The sequence below is a fragment of the Nansenia antarctica genome (assembly GCF_963989245.1).
Source record: "Nansenia antarctica genome assembly, chromosome: 16".
Lineage (NCBI taxonomy): Eukaryota > Metazoa > Chordata > Actinopteri > Argentiniformes > Microstomatidae > Nansenia > Nansenia antarctica.
Genome location: NC_137686.1, coordinates 23258043 through 23283399, shown reverse-complemented (window position 1 = coordinate 23283399; position 25357 = coordinate 23258043). Strand labels below are relative to the sequence as shown.

At 43.6% G+C, this 25357-nt stretch overlaps 1 protein-coding gene across 1 annotated transcript in view; it reads left to right on the top strand.

Moving 5' to 3' along the window:
• Positions 1-6731: 6731 nt before the first annotated feature.
• The window catches only part of LOC308171762 (phosphatase and actin regulator 1-like), a gene marked incomplete at both ends in the record, with an annotated part of 31914 nt that continues 13288 nt past the window's right edge, over positions 6732-25357 (top strand). Inside the window, 4 exons of the mRNA XM_080546639.1 lie at positions 6732-7053; positions 10476-10640; positions 18216-18296; positions 23325-23522. Of these exons, the coding sequence (XP_080402765.1) occupies positions 6732-7053; positions 10476-10640; positions 18216-18296; positions 23325-23522 (766 nt within the window). The remainder of the gene's footprint in view (positions 7054-10475; positions 10641-18215; positions 18297-23324; positions 23523-25357) is intronic.

Sequence of the window (25357 nt, the reverse complement as noted above, 5' to 3'; positions counted from 1 at the left end):
CTGATCCATTAGGTGTTTATTAATGCCTGTGTGGTGTTATTTTTAAAATGTTGACATTTTTGAGTTAGTAATTCATCAAATACAAAGGTTCCATCTCACAAAACATAATGGAATGTAAAAACGTTGACACTCAATATCTCTGAAGTACCCTAAACGGAGATAGAACCTTATCATTCTAAGCTCACGACTTCCTGCCCTGTCCACCTCCACACACACACACCACACTCCAATACGCCCCCCTCCAAGCCTTCTCTTCAGTCCCGGTCTTTTCAATCCCTCCATGATTGCATCGAGTACATGTTCTACTGTTTCTTGACAATAGTCACATAATCCAGTTGGATGTTCGGCAGTGGGAGTGGTTAACAATAGTTTCAAGTTCAAGTTTCAAGTTTATTGTTACATCCCATTATACAAGTATAAGAGAATACAATTATTTGGCTTCAGTTCCTCAATATTGCAGCAACAAGAGAAATAAAGTAGCTGTAGTTAAAAAAACTAAACAAATAAGCTAACTAAGGCAATAAATAAAGTGGCAACAAGAGACAAGTGAGACAAATAAGACAAGTGACAATAGTTGTAAGAGACAAATAAGATGAGACAAATTGAGCAATACAATAGTGGTAGTAAACTTTTTTTTTTTAGAAATAGAAATAGCACTCGGTGGCAGTGGACGGTAGAGGTAGTATTGAATGAAGTGACTGTGTGCTTAAGGGCAGGTAGTTTGTGTACATGGGAGAGGGCCCAGTATGAGGTGCTAACTCAATTAGCACAGAATCTGGGTAGTGGGGAGAAATGAGCTCACATCACCACAGAGGTAGTAGGCCTCACAAAAACTGTCTCATTCCAGGAGAGATCTGGGACTGTGGCTCTATGAAAACAAACTATGCATCCTAGGCTACCCTGGGGGACAATTTTGACTGCATCGCCATGGAAACTAACCATCCCGTGTGTGACTGAATGCAAAGGTGTAATGTTTTACTAGCGCTACAGACAAAAACATACACTAATAATGTCATTATCTCAAATATATATTACCATATCATTCATTCCTAAGATTCATTTGAGATTATCTTTTGTAAATAGCCATAGCCTACCATAGAAACACAGCAAGCCTTTGTCTACGGTTTCCATTTACCACTGCCTTGGTCTTTTTGGACAAACTGTTTTATTTAAATATAGCCTAAGGAATTATGCTCTGGGTCGGTTATTAATATGGATTTCTGAGGTGATTGCAGATTCCATTGCTTTCACGCACTTTACATCAAACATTACATAAGAACCCTCACGGCTTCTCAGGTGATCCAGGTTAATATTAAGGATTAAGGACAAGGCCTCAACAAGAGAACATTTGTGGATTAGATTATTTTAGATTGAGTCCTAGAAAACAGGGGATCATGGGAAATGTGAACCTGTTAGAAATGTGAACCTGTTATTGCAGGGGTTCTTTAAATCCCTAGTCTTCTAATAGCTCTCATTTGTCATCTGAACTCAAGTCTCACTGTTTAACTGTTGCTCTGAAGCACAATTCCTTGGCCTGACGCTAGAGGACAGCATTGTAAAGCCCTTCCGAATGGTAAACCACTATTGCAACTAGCCATTATGGTATAGCCACATGGATTGCCATGTCTTTCATTGTCGATGTTAACATTCAACACAAATAAATGATAAGGTAACATATATTTGAGATAATATATGTTGTTTTTGTATGTGCCGCTAGTGTTCACCTTTGCATTCAGTCACCGACGGGATGGTTAGTTTCCATGGCGATGCAGTCAAAATTGTCCCCCAGGGTAGCCTAGGATGCATAGTTTGTTTTCATAGAGCCACAGTCCCAGATCTCTCCTGGAATGTGACAGTGATTGTGAGGCCTACTGCCTCTGTGGTGATGTGAGCTCATTTCTCCCCAGTACCCAGATTCTGTGCTAATTGAGTTAGCACCTCATACTGGGCCCTCTCTCTGGATTCCACAACTCAGGACACGCAGTGCAAGAAGCCAACTGTTGCTATAATTAGGTATGTTCCAGGTACCTCATAGTGCAAGAAAATGTGCTCAATGATAATGCTAATCAAACAAGTCTATCTAGTCTAGTATACTCACTGTGCAGTACAATACTACTTTGCTTGGACAATAAACTTGTTACCTGACTAAACGCTTTTGGAACTGCAAGACGCAATTTAAGGGTGAAATGGCCTGAAAAGACTCTGCGTACCTCATTCTGCCTGAAAAGACTCACAGACAGAGACACACACACACACACACACACACACACACACACACGCACGCACACACACACACACACACACACGCACGCATGCATGCATAAGAATCAGGGAGCTGGAGCAAGACACTCTAGGGTCTCATTTGCCTCCTCTTTCATAGTGCAACACTCACTTTACATAAGCGATTACATTGCATTTCTGTGTCTTGTCAAGGAGAAGATTGAGCTTAGTTTTCAGGGTGGAGCCAAGGACGGTGTAACTAAATAGAGGAAAATGAGGTTCCTCCCAGATTATAATTACATAACAATTCAATACTGCCTCGGGGAGACTGGAGGAATAAAGAAAAGCCAACCCGCCATAATCATCAACTGTCCAATTAATTTCCTTTCATGTTTAGATAAAAAATGTGTGTGCGCGTGTGTGCGTGCGAGAGAGAGAGAGATGATAAAGAAATGGAACAGGATAAATAGAAGCGAGCTCCTAGGGAGGATTCAGACATGATGTTGGTTGTGTCAGCCCCCATGCCCTAGCAATTCCCCATAGCCATGCACTAGCCATGTCCTCCCCATGCCCTCTCTCAAAAGGCAGCAGAAGTCAAGTCTTATCTGAACATGCCCAGTGGACCGACTCGCCCAAAGGTATTAGCATTTTTTACCCCCAGGAGGAAGTACTCTATCCTCCTAGAGAGGTAGCTGCTCTCTTCGTTTTGATTGGTTCATTCATGCTGTCTTTCGGCTGAATGAGTGACTTGGCAATCCAGTGCGAAAACTCCTGACTCTACACTTAGATGTTCTTAATACAGGGGTGTTGAAGGATACCGGCACAATGCAATAGTTTTAGGAAAGCTGGATTCTCCTGAAATCTGCAGGGACAGAATTTGTGTAGGCATCACTGGCATTGCGTCATCAAATAAAAGTTGTAACAAGTTCATGTCTGTTAGGCGCTGTATGGAATTAGAGCAAACATGCACGAGACAGGGATCAAATTCGAATTAAAACGGGATGGAACAAGCGAACACAGGCTAAAGTTATATCCAGTATAATTTATATCCAGGTCAGGCAGTAACACAGTTATGTAGTGTACATTAAACAAACATGAATACTGTGCAACCAACATGCATGTCCTGTGAATGCTGATACAACGTTTTGGAAGCCGTAGAGTTTGCCTATACAGTACAGTGTAGAGAAAGGGAGTGACCTAATGCAGTCCAAGTCTGTTGAAACAGTGAAACGAGGGCATGGCACTGGTCTCCAGCCTTTCATATACACAGTAAGTATAAAATGAACTCTCATCAGTCTTTTCTTTTTCAAGAAAAGCTAAAAACAAACTATACCTTTCTCAGGGGAGAGGTGAAAAATACATTTCCTCATGAATGAGTTCAAGTAATGTGCTTTGGCACTGAGCTATCCGCAGCCTCCTATTACATAACATAACCATGCTGTCACGCATCACGTAAGCCAACTCTGCCGAGCTGCAGAGACACACTGACACGGTCTGGCATGCAGCTTTGAGTATGTGCTGCTTGGAGGGGGGTCATTGAATTGAAGAGACGCCAATCCTCAGACAGAGATTCAAATACACTGTTGCAGTAGGCCTTCTGCACTGTATAATAATACAGTATGCAGAATTCTCTGGGGATGAAGATGAAACCATTGCATGCAATGTTAGCTTTGTGAGTCTATGGATCTCAAGTCATTTCTCTACAGTACACACACACACACACACACACACACACACACACACACACACACACACACACACACACACACACACACACACTCACACACTCACACACTCACGCTGTTGAGGTGTTTTGTGGTGAACTTTTCCAGTCAAATTATTTGTAAATTATGGAGCAAACAAGCAACAGCCACACACTGTATAGCACAAACTCCATCAACTCCATCGTGACTCACTTGACCTGTCCATTCAGATTCAGTAGAAATATTGTAGGAATGCGAATGCCAGGGAGAACCTTCTCTAGAACCTTGTACCCAGTGAGTTTGGTTGGTGCAGCAAGTCAAGACGGTATTCTATAAGAAGTGGCGAGGAGGATAGCTACATATAATGTCTGCATTGCTCTGTGGTGGGAGTTGGGATATCTGGCGCCTCTGTCCCTCATTTCGGAGAGGGCTTTGATGTCACTGGAATAAGCTGCAGCTCATTGAGAGGAACATCAAAGGAAGCCTCCCCCACTACGCCTCCTCAAAAAAAAAAGCTCTGCCTGTAACTTGAAAATACCGTAGGGGCCCCAGATATCTTGCCTGTTTTAATATCTCATTAATGACTTCATTTACTTTCTTCGCTCTAACTTTTGTCGGGATCGGGTGTGAGAGGACTGGCAATGGAATTGGGTGGGTTGGACTTTTTACGCATGATGCCCAACGCGGCCTCCGTTATCAAACCTTACATTCTGATTTGAAGCGCCGGCAGCGGAGTCAGGGACGCTGTAATTCACTCCTCCATGCCCATGCTTAATCAAACTGCTCCATCCATGCCCATGCTTGATCAAACTGCTCCATCCATGCCCATGCTTAATCAAACTGCTCCATCCATGCCCAGGCTTAATCAAACTGCTCCATCCATGCCCATGCTTAATCAAACTGCTCCATCCATGCCCATGCTTAATCAAACTGCTCCATCCATGCCCATGCTTAATCAAACTGCTCCATCCATGCCCATGCTTAATCAAACTGCTCCATCCATGCCCATGCTTAATCATACTGCTCCATCCATGCCCATGCTTAATCAAACTGCTCCATCCATGCCCATGCTTAATCAAACTGCTCCATCCATGCCCGTGCTTAATCAAACTGCTCCATCCATGCCCATGCTTAATCAAACTGCAGCCAACTCTCTGAATCAGAATGTTGTAGACGCCGAGTTGTCGCCGCAAAATGATATGACGCACTCCAGTGCGCGTTTTACATGACTGCGCAAATTGCGCACACTGATAGATTCAGATACAGTTGTATCTCTAGGCTACGATTACGCACACGACTATCATACCAACCTGTTATATGAAAAGGACATATCGTACATTTGTGGTATTCATATGGAAACAATATTGGTCACACAATAGATCTTTTGAAGGTTTGCAGGAAAAGTGCTATAGGCTACAAATAAAAGTTATTATTATTATTACTATTATTATTATTATTATTATTATTATTATTATTATTGTAAGACTATAGGCCATTTCTAAGATGGGAGTGCTTGGCAGCAAGTTGTTAAAAAACATTAGGCTAATCAAATGGAGTGACAAGATCAGTTTGCAGTCTGTTGTTTACCGTATGAACAGGCAGTCAATTCCTCTCTCATGTGATGTGAATTCAACTATGTGAGTCAACACAATGTGACTATACTGTATAATGTTAGTATTTTATATTGTATAGTAGTGCCTATATTCATAATTGCCCAAATCCCATATAGGATGGTTCTTTGTGTTTTCACAAACAAAAGTCTAACAAAACCATCATATATAATATGTATATGAATGTAGCCTAATAACCAAGCTTTGGGAATACGTGAGTTTAGAATGATAAGGTTCTATCTCCGTTTAGAATGATACGGTTCTATCTCCGTTTAGAATGAGAAGGTTCTATCTCCGTTTAGAATGATAAGGTTCTATCTCCGTTTAGAATGATACGGTTCTATCTCCGTTTAGAATGAGAAGGTTCTATCTCCGTTTAGAATGATAAGGTTCTATCTCCGTTTAGAATGATAAGGTTCTATCTCCGTTTAGGGCAGTTCAGAGATATTGAGCGTCAACGTTTTTACATTCCAATAAATATGTTTTGTGAGATGGAACCTTTGTATTTTATGAATTACTAACTCAAAAATGTCAACATTTAAAAAACAATAACACCACACAGGCATTAATAAACACCTGATGGATCAGATTATGTAAAAAACTCAATTTTGACAAAAATGGAGATGGAACCTTATAATTCTAACGTCACGAATAGATAGAGTAGACAGTTACTTTCTTTCGTCTGTAGGCTACATTCGCTTAGGCGAGTGAGTGCGCACAGGATAGCCAATCATATGCTCACTTTGCTGAGAGCACTAATCGCGGATTAGTTGTGCAGACAAGGATGGGGGGACCGAGTGAGAGGCAATGCATTGGATTTCACCCACTCTCTTTCACCATCAGTCCTTATTCTGGGACTGACTGGGAAGGTGCGTTGCTTCTCCCGCATAAGCAGAGCCAGTGGATCTGAGTCTGACTCCTGAGTGGGAGATTCAGATCGGAATCTCAGGTGCAGGTGTGGAATTGACATCTGACAAGCCATCTGATCTGAGATCTGACGTCGTTGATAGAGAGAGGGGCTCGGCGTGAGACCGGAGTGAAAGCCGAACGGGGATTGGTTGAAAGCGGCTATAGGGTCAGGTAGGAGTCAACCCGAAGGACCCGTGTGGTTTTGGGTTTAAAAACCCCATCCCGGATGCCGCCGTGCGTTTAGCGTTTAGACGCAGACCCGCGTCTTTTTTTCCGCGCGTCTCTCTCGATGTTCAAGACGGCCAACTGCTATCCCATGGCGGACCCCATGATCGCGCCCACCATCATGCAGCATGGGGGCTGGTTCACCACGGGGGGATACCGGGAAAACAACACGCCCGTGGCCGTGGAGAGACCGAAAAAAAAGAAGAGGGCATTTAACCTGGCCAGGGTGATGTCCATCAACAATAATAAAAAAGAACAAGCCGACCACAATCACCACCATAACCACCACCACCACAACAATATGCCCTTCATGATCCACTGTCACATCGGGAAAGAGATCAAGCACATTTGCAGCAATTGCAGCCGCGGGGATGACACGCAAGAAGGTGAGTTTATTATAGCCTATAATGGACTTGAATGTGTCCATATGTTTCATAACAGCGTTTGGCTGTTGGTTCTGGTTGGCCATCAAACGCTCGCTTGAATAAACACGCTCAATCCATAATAATAATAAGAAAATAAAAACATGCCGCATGTTTTGCATTCTTCTCAACTGCTATGTAACTCAGGTGCATTGGTTTGAATGGCTTATTCGTTTATTATTAAACATGCTTCTAGGCGTGTGTTCAATAGCATCATCAATTGCAATTCAGCAGGGCTTGACTCCATTGCTAGTGCAATCGAGTACAAGTAGGATGCATAATGTCAAAAAAAGCTTGTAACAATTAAGGAATGTTACAAAACAGCCGGTCACTTCTATTGTTAGATCGTGAAACATTAAGACATCAGCTTTTTAAATGGTAGCATTTCTGGTGTGGAATGATTAGATGGATTACATAATAAATTGTAGACTTTGCGTGCTACTGTACTGCCTATTATTTTTCGCAGTTTGTTGTTAATATTGTCGATTGCGTTCTTGATGTGTTTAAGAATTGATTCTAGGGCCCAGGTGCTGCAACGGTTAACCCGAACCCTGAAAGGGTGGCTCAATTCTCCCATCCATCCATCCGTCCATCCATCCATCCACCCACCCACCCATCCTCTTTAATGGATGCTGGATGTTTTACCTTTGATGCATATGGTTATACCTATCTGTGTGGCTATATAATAATCTATTATAATCTATGGCTCCAATATTACCCTCAGGAATGTTTCTGATAGGCTAGCTAGTCTCTCCCATCCTACACTCTACTACCCATAGAACATTATCTAAATACAATCATGAGCCCTCTCCCACTGTGTGTGTGTGTGTGTGTGTGTGTGTGTGGCATCAGGCATGGGAATGCACACTGTTCTGGTTTACACAGAAACACACCTATGTCTTACAAACACATTAGTAGTACAGTCTGGAGTCTGAGCCACTGATCTCCTATATAGATCATTGGTCTGAGCCCCTCCATAGCCCTGCACTGCAATACTACCTTCCTCTCACACAAACCCCTGAAAATGCAATCAGTATCAATAGTCATTAAGAACATGTTTTAATTCAAGATAGCAAGCACTTCTTTCGTTTGACCCATATCATCAGTATCAGTAGTCGTTGAGAAGATGTTTTAATTGAAATCACTAATACAGATAGCAAGCACTTTTGTTTGACCGATATGATTAGTATCAATATTCAGAGGTTCATGTGAGAGTATTCAGTGGCTCATGTAAGTAGAGTAATGTAGGCTAGTATTTTAATTCGTCACTACACAATAGCAAGCACTTTCGTTTGACCCATATGGGAATCAAACCCTGAGCCTATAGTATGAGTGATCCAACGCGGCCGTGTATTTATATATAGCCTACATAGCCCTTTGAAGCTCTCCCCTGAGGGGGTCTGGTTGAGTTTGGAGGAGGAGTGGCTTTGCTACCTACAAAGCACTTTGGATTTATTTAGCTGTTAACTGACATGTTGAGTTCTGAAGGATGTTTAGAATATGGTGTGTAAACAGGTTTCTGGGGGGACGGGGGGACGGGGGGACGGGCGAAGGGAAAATAAACCCTGTCACTTGCTATTTGCATCCTTGTCAATGAAACTTTGGAAGTGTGTCGCCTCATGTGCAGCTGGCAACAGATTGAAATCCGAAAAACGTTTTTTTTCAGCTCAAGCTTTTTCTGTTTTATTTCTCTCTCTCTCTTCTTCTCATTTGCTTTTTTTTTTAGCATTTTTTTTTCTCTTCTGGCTTCGTTTGATGAAGTAATTTGAAACACCACTGGATTCAATTAGCATCGACTCTGCAGCTATTTATAGAGCTGTGGCAGGCCAGGAATCCTAAGATGGTTGGCATGGCTGTGAGGCGGCAGTGCATTTGAGTAATGGTCTGTGTCACTGGTTTTTACTGCGTTTATGTCCACCATAGTTCACATCATTTGTCATATGATACCATACCTGAGGTAGTGCCTGGCCCGCGGAGTGAAATCATACCTCCACCAGCCTCAACTGGTACTTTTCACGGCTGTCGTCAATCTCCAATATGGTTGTCTGTTCTGCAACTTTGTTGTTGTTGTTGTTGTTGAAACCTCATCTATCTCTTGGTGTTTTGTAGACTTGATTACAGTTGGTTTATTTTTAGCGTTGCAGCTTGAGATTCTTTTTAAAGAACCCGGCAGGAGTCCTTCCTTACACTCTCTGAGTCGTCAGAGAAAACCATGATGTCTTTTTCTACGTAGGATGTTTCTATACCAATGTTCTACAACACTTTGCCCCTGCTGAATGCACCGGCGAAGGCCGGGAACACGTTTAAACATGGTTCTGCTGCACTGTTGTTGTCTGAAATTGTGCTCATCCATTTTTAAAGTGGGCAGCTTGAGAGGCAGGAGGGAACATGGCCCACTTCTGAAGAATTTTTCCACTTTCTTTTTTTCTTTTCTTTCCAGTTCTTTATGTGGGCTTGTGCTTTATGTAGCTTCCTGTCTTTTTTGTGTGTCATTGCATTGAGTATGGATGTACTGTATCAGGATTACATATACATTTGATCAAGGCCAAGTCTGAGTGCTTCTCAATATTTAAAGGGTCCATACCCCACAAGAATATTGCAGAATTTCAGTCAAGTCTGTATATGAAAAATATACCATGTGATCTCATTATCATTGAATCTGATGATACTTTGGGAGGTTTTAGAAAACAAAAAAGGGAATACATTTCTTTATGAGTGTTTTGTTTATCAAAAACCGCAAACCGCAAGGAGAAATAAGCTCTAGAGAAGCTGGTAAACAGGAGCGTTTCACTCTGTTTGGTGTGTCTTGCCAAGCGAGTGCAAACTAATCAGCATGATGCAGCTTCCTGCTGTTCTGAATTGGAATATATCCTGTATTATGATCCTTGATGCACCGGTTTGTTTACTCTCTCCAAATCTCATCCACTGTCGGTCTCGAGAGGCTCGTTGGCACCTGTCCTAGCTCCTAATACCTTATATCTGAAACCCTCATCAATGTCTATAATACCGCTTTGAAATTCGGCCATTGTTACGCTAATCCTCAGCTAGCCTAGCCCTGTTATGTCATCATCGCGGACGGACGCTCACTGTTGGTCTGTGGTCACACGTTTGGCTAACTCCCAGCATAGGACCTGAGAAGCCTCTCTCTGTCTCTTTTTAAAATATATATTTTAGGGAATTTCTATTGGGCTAGAGACCTTGGGGTTGGCAGGAAGGGTGGGTGCGAGAGAGGGGGGGATGACATGCAAGATATGTCGAGGGTCGGAATCGAACCAGCAACCATGCGATGATGTGGTGTATTAGTGTGCTATGCCACTAAGAGTCCCAGAAGCCTCTCTGTTTCTCCATGATCGTTTATCTGTCCCGTTTGATCTCTCTGTCCACAGCGGAGGAGGTGGAGAGACTGGCCGCCATGCGCTCCGAGTCCCTAGTCCCTGGCACCCACACCCCGCCCATCCGCCGCCGGAGCAAGTTCGCCACCCTGGGCCGCCTCCTCAAGCCCTGGAAGTGGAGGAAGAAGAAGAGTGAGAAGTTCAAGCAGACTTCCGCCGGTAAGCGCCAAGACACAGACACACAGACACACAGACACACAGACACCACACAACAGTAAAACTTTGAAACTGGAATTTAATTAGAATAGTCCCCTCAAAGTGACACTCAACATCTGAGCAGTTGGCATTACAGTATCTCAAGTTTTTTTTACCTCCATACCCTCTCAAACATCCAAATACAGTCTACAGTTTATAGCATGACTACAGTGTATATATAGGCTAGATGAAATATGTGCTGCCCTGCAATGATTTTTATTATTATTAGTTTCCGAAATGCTTGCCGAAAAATATAATTGTCCAGGGGGGAAGGGTGGTAGGTTGGCTCTGCAAGGATGTTTGAAGTAGTGGCCAAATTGATGGAGTGAAACTGTTCAGAAACAAAGTTCAGCGGTTTCATGGCGGAGGCTGTCTGTATAGTTCCTTTGATCCATGCGGTCCGTAATGGTCAGGGGCAGGTCAAGAATATTACCATCCCTTAGAATTCCACACACTCACACTCACACACATGCGCGCACACAGTGTTACTTAGTTGAAGGGCATTTATTTACTCATGCGTAACATTTGACCTCCCCAGACAATGTATTGAATCTACGGAACTCATCCGAGACATCCTACAGTACTGGACATGAAAAGATCCTTTTGGCTGTATTGAATCAGAATCAGAATTGAACCTGTGGCTATTTTTGGTCTCTCAGTGCTTATTTTCCAGGCTCTGCTCAATATTTACACTCTACTCATGTTCCCTACTTAAGAGGTTTTTCCACTGGTGTGTGTGTGTGTGTGTGTGTGTGTGTGTGTGTGTGTCCCTGTGTGTGTGTGTGTCTCTGTGTGTGTCTCTGTGTGTGTGTGTGTGGGGCGTTCTCTATACGCAACGCGGTCCAGTTTCAATGAGGAGAAACTCAGACTAATTACATGTGAGAGGATGAGGGACCGTGCGTCCCAGAGTTCTGTCCTCCGTGCCTCGTCCTATAATATCCTCCTCCAGTGCTTCCTGAGAAGGAAGCCAGTCGAGAGGATGCGAGGAATAGAGGAAAGACTAGGGACGGACTGAGGACCCAACTGAGCATTTGCACTGGGCTATGCCAGTGCAAAGACAGTGTGCTGTCTTCGGGGGGGGTCAAGTTTACATTTTTCGGGCAGATCATTGAATTATTGATCGCGGCGTCCTGTAGGTGGTTTTGGGGTTGAGGTTTCACGTCCATTGGCCGGTAGCCTCCCCCCTCGGTTCCCCCTCGGTTCCCTTTCGGTTGTTTGTGTCGCTGCCCTGAGATGCCCTCTAGTCCCCCGCCTTCTGTCCCCGTGGAGGACAAGTGATATTTCAGTAAACTCGCTGACTGAGTGCTGACGCCTCGACTTTAGAACTCCACTATTTCTTTCCTTTCCCCTCATACTTTGTATGCATGGTGCCGAGCTGGATGTTTATGGGCCAATATTTCTGCTCCCCCTCTCCTCCGCAAGCTGCTTTTTATATATTTCTTTTCTTTTTTCTCCACCCCCTCTGATAATATCATCCCCTGTCTCCCGTGCCTTTGAAAGACACAGAACAGAATTGAACAAAAGGAGAGAGCTTGGTTTGGAGCCAGCGGTGGTAAATCAACAGAGAATCCCAATGGATCCCGATGATTTTTGTTTTGTTTTGTCTGTTTAATGTAGAGGCGTCCTCCTTATTACTCCTCAGTTATTGGTTTCATCACAAACCAAATAAGCAGCATAATGGTGATAGTGACCTACAAGCTTTTCCCTTTGGACTGGTCTCGGAGGGGGGGGGGGCTTTGTACTGGTGAGAGCTCCTCATTATTGCCTCTTCGCTCAGTGGGGGATGCGTTTGTTCAGAACACTGATGAGGACGTGTGGTGATTTGGTGACTTTAGTATTCCTTTGTTGACAAGTTCTGCATTCATTTTGGGGATGGAACTCTGCAAGGTAAAGGGGGTTCTGCTGAGTTATATACAGTATGTATAGCTGTGGCCTCTGGTGCCCCACTGACTGATTAAACTCATGTCAAACTGAAGCATCGCCCCGATTCGTCTCACTGGTTCAAAGATGGCCAAGGCCGTCTCTGACAGTTGGGAGTCCAGCCCCCGGTGGCTGCGTTCAGTAAGGCGAAACAACATTGTTGTGTTGGGGAACGTTCCGGTTGAAATAGATTATACTGCGGTAGATTATGGTACAGATCATGTCATCTCTGTTAGTGGGTATTCCTAACGTTGGCACGAGCCCAGGCTCGGCCTGGTTTGTTTGTTGCCTATATGCTGGTCGTTGTTTTTGTTTTTTTGTAATGTTCATCGTTATCATCGTTATCATCGTGACCGTCGTTCCTTCGTGTGCGCCAGCTGCCGGGCCCTGCAGATGTTGCAGGTAATTGGAGAATGTGAGCACAAGAGGATTAGAACGGGGCCGCGTCGTGGAACAGATGAAGGCCAGCTCTGGGGGGAGGCGGGCTTATGTCGTCCTCTCTCTGTTCCAAGAGTGAGCGTCTGACAGCTGGCCTACCTAACCACCCCTCCCTTCGTTTGGCGAGGTGGCTTATGTGTGGAGGATCCATGGACCCAAAGCTTTTCTGCCTGTGGTATTTAGTGCTAATCTGACCACTTCTGGGGAAAGCCTTTGTTTTAGTTTTTTTCATATAGAATAACACACTTTTAAGTGCTTTTTGGGGGGTAGATGATCAGATTAACAGTTCAATCTGGTGGCTATTTTCGAAGTGCCTGTACATTTGACTCGGAATGGCTATTCTGGAAGTGTGTTCTCCGACTAGTGATGCCAGAGATTCCACCACAGCCATAGACACCGTTGGTATCATTGGTAGTGCGCCACTCGATTAAACTTAAGTTTTAACCCCACTTTGAGTGGGTAAAGGAGAGCGAACGGCCTCACTACATGCCTCACTTTGCAGTCACCAGGCCTCAGGGTTGGTAGAGAGACGCCCCTCCATCTGGGTCACTTCACAGCGGAATAGATTTCTCTAGAACTAAGCGTAGCGTTTTCAAGTCGAGGCAGTCTGCGTCCGACCGATGCCAGTTTCATTTAATATGCTCTGAGAAGAGGCTCTCTGATGATTTCTTTTATAATCCTCTCATCTTGGTTCAGATCATGATTGTGACTATAGGCTGGGCCGTGATTCGCTGGGTTTACTCTTGAGCGGGCGGTCAGTGCAAAGGAAACCAGATATTCCATTGTTACTTGTTGTTGTTGGAGGGAGCTGATCTTGACTCACCGAGGGTGATGTAATATAGATCCATTCAGGTTCAGAGGTCAAACACCAGTCTCCTGACCAAAGATGCTTTTTTTACCCTAAGTACACGACAGAGGAGCTGAGCCGGGCTGTTCTTGGCTGGCCTGCTTACGCATCACCATAGTTACAGAAGGAGTGCTATAAAGGACAGTGTGACAGCACAATGGTTCGAGTCAGCCCTGTAGTGTGTGTGGCCCTTATGTGAGCCATAACAGATTAATGTGAGCCTAGATTTAACGCTACAAGGTGATGTTTGCTGTAAGCCAACCAGAACCCAAAATCCTATCCTGCAGTCAGTTTATGTCTCGCATGCCTGTAAGACATTTCTACGTCTCAGACAAACAGAGGTACAGTAAGTCCCGAGTGTTTTAGATACTGGATATTGAGAACTCGGGGTGCCGTGACCTAGGGAGACATTGCTCTATATTGGTCTCAAAAAGACGGTGTGTCTCTCTTAACGAAGAGATTGGCAGGCTTTCCAACCTGCTTAATAGCTCAATCAATGTTGCCATTGAGACTATGCCAATCTCCCCTTGCACCATCACTCACTCACTCACACACACACACGCACACACACACACCCACCCACTCACCCACACCACCAGGAATCTGTGACCTTGTTAGAAACTGGCTGCTAATGAGAGTGTGGAGCTAAATGAGGCTAGTCGGCTGACCACGCTGGTCTGCTGTTATCTACAAAGGACCATGTTTGGTCCGAGCCCCAGTCAGACTTGCATGCAGACTGACTTGGTGTGGTGCCCTCTGCCTGACCTTTTGTATATAACCAAATATCTATATTCCTTTATTTATATTTTTTTCACTGACTCCATGAACAAAGGAAGTGGGAATGCATTTATTCATTGGCAAGTCTAATACCAGTGTTCTGCCTGTTTTCTCGAACAGCTTGTTTGTGTCAAACCTGAAGACATAGCTGACTAACGCGCACCAGTGGCATTATTGCGTAACCATACATATCCCATGCTGTCGCAGGAAGGGTTATGTCATACATAAACCGTTTGGGAATTACTTTTTTTATATTTTGGTCAAATGTAACTGTAATCTTGGAGCATGTTATGACATTCCCAGACACAACCTTTGGCCTTTGGGGTAGTGGTGGTCTAGTGGATAGTGAGTTGGACTTGTGATCGGAAGGTTGTGAGTTCAAATCCCGCCTGAAGCCACACCACTACTAGTGTGCCCTTGGGTAAGGCACTTAGCCCTCAGTTACTCCAGGGGGAATGTCCCTGTAATTCGTAATTGTAAGTCGCTTTGGATAAAAGCGTCTGCTAAATGGCAAAATTATTATTATTATTATTATTATTATTATTATTATTATTTTCTCTCCATGTTCTTCAAAGCCAAGAAAGGGCATTATTGGGGGAGACATGTTAGGGGAGGCATATTAGGGGAGGCATATTGGGAGAGGATTATTGCACACTGTTATCAAACAGAGAACATTTGTAAGTAAGATGGAAAGCCTAAAGCACATTTTGTGGTGAGAAATTGAGATTTTTCGATTATGAAACCAAGAATACAAAGAATATTAGAAAGAATCAAACAATACCTCTGCTTCTTATCTCCATTGTAGCCCTCCCTCCCTCTCTCTCGTTCCCTCTCGTTTTCTGAGTCATTTAATCTCGAGCCGTAATGAATGTGATCGGGTGTGTTGCACAGCTGTCATTACACGGTCATAACCATTACCAGTGACCATGTGACACACATCCTGAATTAGAGGACACGATTGGTGCATTATCAAATGAGGCTATTTGGACACAGAGAGATAGAGAGAGAGAGGAACTATTGATCTACTCCCTCCACATACTGTACACACACAGACACACACACACACACACATACACGACTACACACTCCTCCACTCGATCTCTCATCCATGAAACTGGGCCACTTCCCAGGTCTCTCCGCTCTTAGCGGTATATGCAGGAAGGTGGGAGTTTTTTTTATAATGAATCCACTACTCTACTTCCGGGCTTTCATGAAGTTACTTGCAATATACTTTAGGCTGTTAACTTTCCAAGCTCCTAGCTCCGTATTATTGTCCGATGGTTTCTGCAAATTGCAGTTTTTTTGAAGTTTTGGTTTCTGCAAATTGCAGTTTTTTTAGAAGTTTTGGCTTCTGCAAATTGCATATTTATTTTTTTAAAGTTTTGGCTTATGCAAATTGCATGTTTTGGCTTTTTTTTTTTTTTTGGCACCATCCTAAATTGGGCTTCTCCTACGGCTCCAGTGTACAGTAGTGGGTCCTGTAGGGATGACGCGGAGGGGGGGCTACTTTGCTGAAGATTACTCCCCAAACCATCTCCACTCCGCGGAGGCCGTCGCGTGGCTCCCAGACCATCTGAAACTAGCTTCTCTGGGGCAGCCTTTGAAGTTATGGATATATCTATAAAATATATGTTAATGTTTGATCATAACTTTCTCCTGTGACATTTTGGAACACTGAATATCACTAGTAATACCCAGGGCCGGCCGCTGGCATAAGCAGTCTGAGTGGTTGCTTTAGGGCCACCACCGCTAGAGGGGGGCCACACTTTTGCTGTCGATTAAGCTCAAGCTACCACCCGTCAATCCAGAACTCCGCTAGCACCACAACCCCCCCCCCCCCCCTCTTCTCGGGGACACCAAAGTCACCGGCCAGCCCTGGTGCACACCGTTTCTGACATTTGAGCAATTCTCTCATGTGCTTTGTCTTTGGAGTCTAAGCTGCGATTATTTTCTTTTTTTTTATTCACTGTTATGACTGAGTGGAGGGGAGAGAGCATTCAAGTCTTTCCAGTGAAGGTGTTTTAGCATTTGGCTCACCCCACCTCCTTTGCTTAGAGCTCACTCTAACTTGGACTAACTCAGCCTCTCTCTCTCTCTCTCTCTCTCTCTCTCTCTCTCTCTCTCTCTCTCTCTCTCTCTCTCTCTCTCTCTCTCTCTCTCTCTCTCTCTCTCATACATGCTTGAGCATACAATTACATGCACACCACACACACACACACACACACACACACACACACATATGTACGCGTACACGTACACTCTCACTTTTAACAAGAGCCATGGGGCCTGCAGGGAGATTCTTGCGCAGTGTGTTCAAGTGTTCTTGCTGATCCTCATTTCACATTCTTAATTGGTTCCTTTGCAGGGGTAGGTTTTTAAATTACTAACGTGACGTTAAACTGCCTCAGTTCAGCCCCAGCGATTGAAAATGTTAAGTCCCTCAACTGCTGGATTCTAAAAATAGAAGCAGCAGCTCTGGGACATGCCTGCTCGTACATAATGCATTTCGACGGGAGGTGTTATTGCACTACCACCGCCTTTTATTCTTTTAGATTCTTCTTTAAAGATGAGGCTTAAACCGTTTCTCTTCAGATGTGGAAGAGCAGCCTTGGTTTGACGCGTCATGATAATCACGCTCCGTCAATCATGATGTTTCACAAGGTCCGGACGCCTTGAAATGTTCTGCCTTGTCGACGCACATTTGACCCGTTCCGAAATTATTCTACAGGATTCAATTCAACTTCACACTTTATTGTCCTTATTGTTTAGGTTCCTTTTTGGAAATAATTGGTACACAATCACAATGGGCACAAATACCAAAAAGACAGACAGACTGAATCCTGAAGAACAATACAGGAATGACGTTTTTCATTCGAGCCCTTCGTTATTTGTTTAGGCTAGATGCGTGGTGTCTTGGGATTCTAGGCTGACAGTAACATATGGGAAAATGGGCCAGCACACTGGGTATAGTTTAAAAATAGAATTATTACTAATACAGCTTCATACCGCGGACCCTTATGACGGCTTTTGTGGACACTTCTAGGAGAGAATGTGATCGTGGAAGGTGGGGGAGGGGTTGGGGAGGATTATTGATGCCGCTAAATCGTATGGCGATTATCGATAACGCAAAAATCGGTCCAGGCAGTGCGAATCCCAAAGATCATGTCACTCGCGTTTGAAAATCTCAGTTCGTTATGACACTATGGCGGGCCCCCGCAGTCTAGCTAATTAATGGGAAACACTGCTTTACTGAAGAGAGTGCTGGCCCTTAATTATATTTAACTATGGACCCATGACTGAGAGCACCAATTGTTATAGTTTTTGTCCCAATGCCTGCTAATCACTGTAGTGCATAGAGCCAAGTGAACACTAGATACTATAGCAGTCACAGTCAAGGGAAAACTGCCAATAATAACTAATTGATTATGTGATGATCCTAAAATAATCCTTGTCCTTGTTTTTCCTAATCGCTCCATTGGCTCTACACCAACCAACACTGCTAAAGGGTGTTGTGACAGCAACACTCATGTTTATTTCAATATTTTTCTCCCCCTCAGCTTTGGAGAGGAAGATGTCTGTGAGACAGAGCAGGGAGGAGCTGATCAAGAGAGGCGTGCTGAAAGAGATCTTTGAGAAAGGTGAGTTAGAAGAAAAATTACGGTGAGAATCCTCCTAAACGCCATTTATTGGATGCAACAGTTTGTCCACACGTACTTCCTCTCCTTAATCATCTTGAGTGGATTGATCTCCTCCAGTCTAAAGCGGTAGGACTCAAAAATATTAGATTCACAGATTGTGATTATGGGTTTTTTATTACGTCTTTATGTTCTTCTATTAATTTGGGTCGACCGATGTATCCAGAGCTAGATGGCGAGATGCTAAACTGCATTTTCGTTATCTGGTACTTGTCCTCTGCGATGACAATAAAAGTTGAGTCTAATCTAATCTAAATGTATCCAGAGCTAACACATGTGCTTTATCTAAACCGTGCTCGGAGCTGACAGACAGTTGGGCTCTCTTCCTTTGTCCGTTTAACATAGCGGAGGAATGAGCTGAGGAAGTCAGCTGGCTCCTGTCAGGGGTTTGAGAGAGAGAGGCTGTATTTAGGGCTGTATTTAGAGGAGAGCTGACGGGGCGATCGAAAACGTCCTGCTTCCTCTCTGAGGACAGGACTGCTTTAGAGGACCAGCCAGTTCTCTTAATGGGTACGTACAGGGCTGCCACTTACCAGCATATCCAACACATCTGCCGTCCCAGGAATTTGGCCTGTTTTTTAAGGACTCAAAGTCATAATATGCCCAGATCTGTTGTTTTCTATCACCGTTCCAGAGAGTTCTCTCCAGAGAGTTCCATTGCTCCAGTTTTCATGCGCAGGGGTGACATTACTGTGTTTCGTCTCTCTCTTCTTCATTGATATAAATGCTGCTATGGGTGATTTTTGTTATGACTGGTTGTTAAGGGGGTCGAGGTGAATCTCCCGTCAAGGTGATTCGTTCCATCAGCCAAGTTGTGTCTGGGTCACTGGTGTTCTACATAACGGTAGAGAACAGTTGTACGTTTCTCTAATACCGAACGCAGACGGGCGGGGTTTTCGAACCCGGGTCTTTCACGGAGACACAAGCGTCTATCATTAGGCCAAAAGGACATCCTCAAGGTCCTAGGGCAACGCTTGAGTGTCTCAGGCAGGGCTACCTCATCAGCAGTGTATCGATTCCGAATCACCTCCGCTACACACACAGAGTAGCATGTGTACTGAAGGACAGGAGAAGGGACCGAACCCTCAATCGCAAGCTGAGGTGATGATGAGATGCACGACTTGATTTAGGTTATTGAACACAGTGAACGAAGAGCATCTTTGTGGTCCTGTGAGACTCGAGTCATTAGCTGCTCTGCGTGTGGTTCAAAGTCACTCAGTCATTGTCCGCTGACATCTGAGAGGAAAAGTGGATTAGGAAGGGGAGAGAAAAAAAAAATGCAAAATTGATTAATCCCATCGGCCCCCCCCCCCCAAAAAATAGATAATCTCTCATCTGATTGGCTGCCGGGGTGTAATCGGCTTTAACTGGCTGACACTTTTGAGTGGTGCTGCGTGTGCCCGGATTTGATGCAGTGCCCACACTCCAAACGCCTGTCACTAACACACAGCCGTTGTGTACGGTAGTTTTATGAAAATAGAAAACTTGAGCAGGCTGCAGTTCTCAAAGTAAAGTGTTCCCCAAAATAGTGTAAAAAGGGTTGTGTAAGACAGGCCTACAGTATGTTTTGGAAGCTCTCTCTGGCTCGTACTCACACCAATCCAATGCTTCTAAATCCATCCAGAGGGATGAGGGACGACAAGTGAACTTGTCGGATTGTATGAGGGGTACAGAGTCGGACCGCAGTTGGAAAGACTAAGATGGATGATTTGTCTGATCCCTCTCAGACCTTGTCCTTGAAGCGTTGTGAGCCCTCAGATCAGACCCATTCTAGCGGACTCTTGCTCCACTCTAGCTAACTCTTGGGTTTTCAAAGACAACTTTGTCAGACTGCATGAGAAGATATCGTCTGTGTTTTATTGTATTTATAGTGATTTATTAATTTCACTAACTTCTAACCGCAGCCCATCGGACAATCGTTTTGACTAAAGTGTGCATGAAGAAAAGAACTTCACATAGACTTATTGAAAGTACCTCTTGGGTAGGTAGACTTTGTCTAACTAACTCACAGCTTGCAGGCATAAAATGGAGATGGAGAGAGAGGACAGACATCAGTCTGGTCTCCCACAGGGTCTCCCCGCTGCACCTCCAGGCATCATTAGGCAACCTTTTTGTCACATTTTGGAATGCGCTGTGAGGAAGAACAAGCTAAGAAGCCAGCTGTCCAGCACCAGGCTTGTTTGAACGTCCCTTTGGGTCACAGTTTTTCTCCATTTATACCCACAAGAAATGGAATTATGCACACTTTAAGTATGAAAACTTGAATTACATGTATCAACAACGAGACTCCAGACTGCTAAAAGCACAATCGAAGCACAATTCCATTGTTTTCACTTATGGAAATTCTAAATCACATTTTTGCAAAACAATCTAAGCACGAACCCCATCATTTAGCACACTTTGTTCACCTGGAAAACACTGGCCTTCAAAATGTCCCCTTTTCAAACTCAATCGTCAAAACACTTCAATCATGTGTCAGAGCATAAAAGACGCCTCGGGTGACCTCTACTGTGTTGGGGGGGGGAAATTGGAGCAGCACGGAGAGCAAAGAGGAAGAGGAGGAGGAAGGCGAGCCAATATGTGTAATGAAATCCGTGCAATTTTGGTTGACCATGTACTCAGTCTGGGCTGGGCAGCAACTCCAGCTGAATTTGAGCCGCTCCACGGTAGCCTCAGTTAACCCGGGCATTCGGAGATGAAAATAGGTAAGTAACCACTTCATTGTTCTATACTGTCTACAGTAATGTAACTTTATGGTTTTATGGATATCTACAGTGCTTATAGTATATATAATATAATGTTGTTTTGACTTACATTTATGAAATATGTGTAGCCTATACTGTATATATATTGGTATTCTTTTCAGGCAATGGAGGAGGCGCCTGACGACATCCACGTGGACCCATGCCAGTGGTGCGTCTGCCACGCCAGGCTCTTCTTCCTCTGCCAGGGAGAACATGGCAGGCCATCTAGATGAGCTCCTCTGGCCTGGTCACGATCAGAGGCAGGATGCCGACTGATTTACATGTAGATCTGTTTCACCGCATTTTATGTTTTGATTTAGTTTTTTTGTGGGGTTACAAAAAACATGATTTTTTTGGGGAGTTCAGTCAACTGAACGTTTTACTGTGTTACAGTAACAAATAAATATTTGCTTTGTTACCTTTCTGTATTTGTGCACTGATTTCATCATTACATCGGCAGAAAGACAATCTAAACCTTTTCTTACTGTAGTGTTTTTCATTTTACTTATCAGTGCAATTACTGTGAGTTTTGCCAAATAGGTATCTTTTGTGTATTCTCAGAACTCTAACAGTTTCTGTTGCAGTTTCAACTACTGTATAAGTTTACAGTATGACTCTGGGAAGCTGGGTTGTGAGTTTAGCCCAATTGCAATGTATCCTGTTTTGATGCAATGATTGTCAATGCAAAATGTACATGATTCACCATGTTTTATTACAATATGGCAACAGTCTTTGTACCATTTTGAAGGTGGTGTTTTTAGATACAGCACACCAGTGTTTAATTGATGCTCTGTAAGAGATATTCATCTGATAGCTGTGTGTATCATTTTGGTGGAAATAATCCGTTTTGAGAAGAGATTTTGGAGTTTTGACAAAAAAATCTTTTTAGTTTTGTATTTAAAGTTTTGAGACACTGAGCTATAGTCTCAGGAACCATGTTTAAACGATTGAGAAAAACTGTAATTTGAGTCTTGTCTCACGGTTGTCTTGAACAGGGAGCACCGTTGAAAGTTGGCACAGCAGGATATGATGGAACAAAACATACCTGGAAGTGTGCATGCATGTGTTTGTGTGAATCATATGCTTCATGGCTGTGGTGGTCCAGTGTTTATTACCTCCCCGAGTCAGCGCCACAGGATGTTTAACACTAGAACAGCCGTGCCTTTTTTACCTACTATAAGAGGTCAAATGACCATAGTCTTTGCAATGGGAAGCTGCTACTTACACACAACGACCACTAGTTGGCCACTTGTAAATTAGCCTGCTTCCTACACAGAAAAACATCAAAATAGCTTCATACTAGCTTATCCTGAAGCTATAGTTATCCAGGAGGGTCCTGAAATTTGGTCGAGTGCAAAGATATAAAACAAATCTTTACTCACAGGCCCCTCACGGCTGTTCTAGTGTTAACATGGACTGCATGGTTAGGCATGCAGTCATCCAGATTGGGCAAATTAAAACATTAATTGTGTGTGTAAAACAACTGTCTTTGTAGGGCTCTCCATTTGTTTTGTGTGATCAAGCAACAAATGATTCCAATCCATGTTTGGAATTCAGCAGCAATTTGAGAGCGTTTTCTCGGCAGTAAACGAAGCAGAAGCCCAGTTTAAATGCACTGCTCGAATCGAAGGCTCTCGAGTTTGGGGTTTGGTTGGTTTGTTCTCTTATGTCCAAGAAATATCCAAGCTTCGACTACCCTCTTTCTGCATGTCATTGGAAAACTGGTTCAGTTCCTGTGTAAGAAATGTTGCCACAGTTTACAAGCAATATTGTCTATATGATATTTAAATGAAAAAAAGACCCATTTCTACTCAGAATATGCATGCATAACTATTTAGAGGAGTATCTCTGGCCCTAGAGAACACCATACATTTTGTTTTGCTTGCATTACGTACAAGCTTAAGGCCAAAGAGCTCATCTTGCAGAACATTAAATGAGAGTTGTAGATTGTCAATAGCTGATTGTACAGAGTCCGCAATGCAGTAGATAATTGTGTCATCTGCGTACAGATGAGCTTGACAACCACTCAGGGTTTGACTGTGTGTGTGTGTGTGTGTGTGTGTGTGTGTGTGTGTGTGTGTGTGTGTGAGTGAGAGAGAGAGAGAGAGAGACTGACTCATGGCTAATGACGCAGCATCTGATTTCTCTTCACTTCTCCAGATGTGGGGTTCAACCTAATATTCTCCCAACATTTTGTCCAATGGTGTTTTGTGTATCCCTTCTTTAGCTACCGTCGAGTTCCGGTCCTCGATGGATGGTGGAGTCTGCACTCAGGACATGAAGTCGTCCATGGTCCTGCCTTCAAAGAAATCCGTCGCCTTCCCCGGCGACATTCAGGACACCCCTGCCAAGCCCCCGCTGTACCACAAACAGCCCCCTGCACTCCCCCCGAAACCTTTCTCCAGGATGCCCAACCATAGCACAGGTGAATCCCCCCCCCCCACACAGACACGCATACTCCAACAGGGGACTGATGAGAAGTATAATAATAATAATAATATAACATTTTAAGTTAAGTTCTCCTTTAAACTTGGTTTGAACACCACAATTAGTAGAGGCCCCAGTACCACTGATGGTCCTCTTAAGGTTAGACCTGGGGGAGGGGGGGGGGGGGTTGTGAATTTGCCAAAGACCTTTTCAATCCTAAACAAGCTATGCTGATCCTCCTCAACTAAGCGAAAGTGTATCGCTAAGCTCAAGGCACTGCCAGTAAGTGGACATTCACATTGAAGGTTTTATTCTACGCAACAGACGTGTCAACAAGTGAGGAAATGTTCGGTTTCATACGTATATAAATATATACATTTATACAAACATACATCATGTTTGATTAGTGGATTGACTGAAACGGCCTCCAAAACATCCATCCATCCACACACACACACACACACACACACACACACACACACACACACACACACACACACACACACACACACACACACACACACTCACACAACGAGAGAGTTTTGTTTTGACAGTTTACAGTAGAGTAATCCAAACATACACGTAGGTGTTGTGGTCAAACTCCACCACCTGCAGATGGCTCAGGGATTAGCATCATTAAGTCCCCCTCCAGCCAGGTCAGCTGACTCTTATCTGTCCATCACGCTCAATCTCTCTGTCAGTCAGCGGGAAGTGGCATTACCCTGCTCTAATTCCCAGTATTCAATCAGGTTAGAGCGCCTCCACTTTGACCACGTATCTGGTTCAATTTCCCAGCTTTGTAGTAAACAAAAAACATTGGAAATGTCCAAAATACATTTATTTCCTCATGGGCATTTTTTTTATTTTTTTTAAATGATACAACTAGACAGACTAAGTTGCATTCATCAGGGCATCACTGCATCTCAGTGACGTATACACTTTTTTATTAGGAACACTAATATACACTTTTTTATTAGGTACACTAATATACTATACTATATATAGTATATATATATATATATACTATACTATACTAATACTGGGTAGGGCCTCCTTTTGCTCTCAAAACAGCCTCAATTCTTCATTGCTGTGGCATTCAAGTGATGGTTGATTGGTATTAACAGGCCCAAAGTGTGCCAAGAAAACATTCCCCGCACCGTTACGCTGCCTCCACCAGCTTGGACTGTTGACAGGTGCACAGGTGTTCCTAATCATGTGTTCAGTGAGGTGTATTTATGCTTTACACACACACCAGTAGGTGACTGTGTGGGTACAATTAGGGTGCACATAATACAAAAAAATAGACATGCATAAGCATATCAATAATCACAGAAAAGGATGACTGCACGTCTTAATTGACTTGAAATGAAAAAACAAAAACATTCATTATTTGTACACATTAACTAAAGATATGGCCTAAAATCGTATAAGATTTCTTTGTTAAAGCCTGGATACGCCATTGCCTGGAAGTTATGAAAATCCAAAAGGTCACTCTTCGTAGAAGTATTTTTAAGATCTATCGCCACCCTGGATTTGTTTTTGTTTAAGTCATCTCAACGGCTTGGACTTAAAGGCTGAAAGGGTAACTGTTATGTTTTGCTTTGTAATGCTTTGCCAAGGGGTGAACCATTATGTCCTGTCCTGTGGCCTGTTTAGGTGGCCATGAAGGTATGAGGGCCAGATTGGGAATGTAGCCAGTAGTCTCCGTGGTTACCACCCCTACTGTTACCACGAGTGCAGTGGGATCTTTTAATGACCACATGCAGTCAGGATCTAGGTTTTAATGTCTCTATTTATCTCTACCCTCTCTCCCTCAACCCTCTCTCTCTCCCT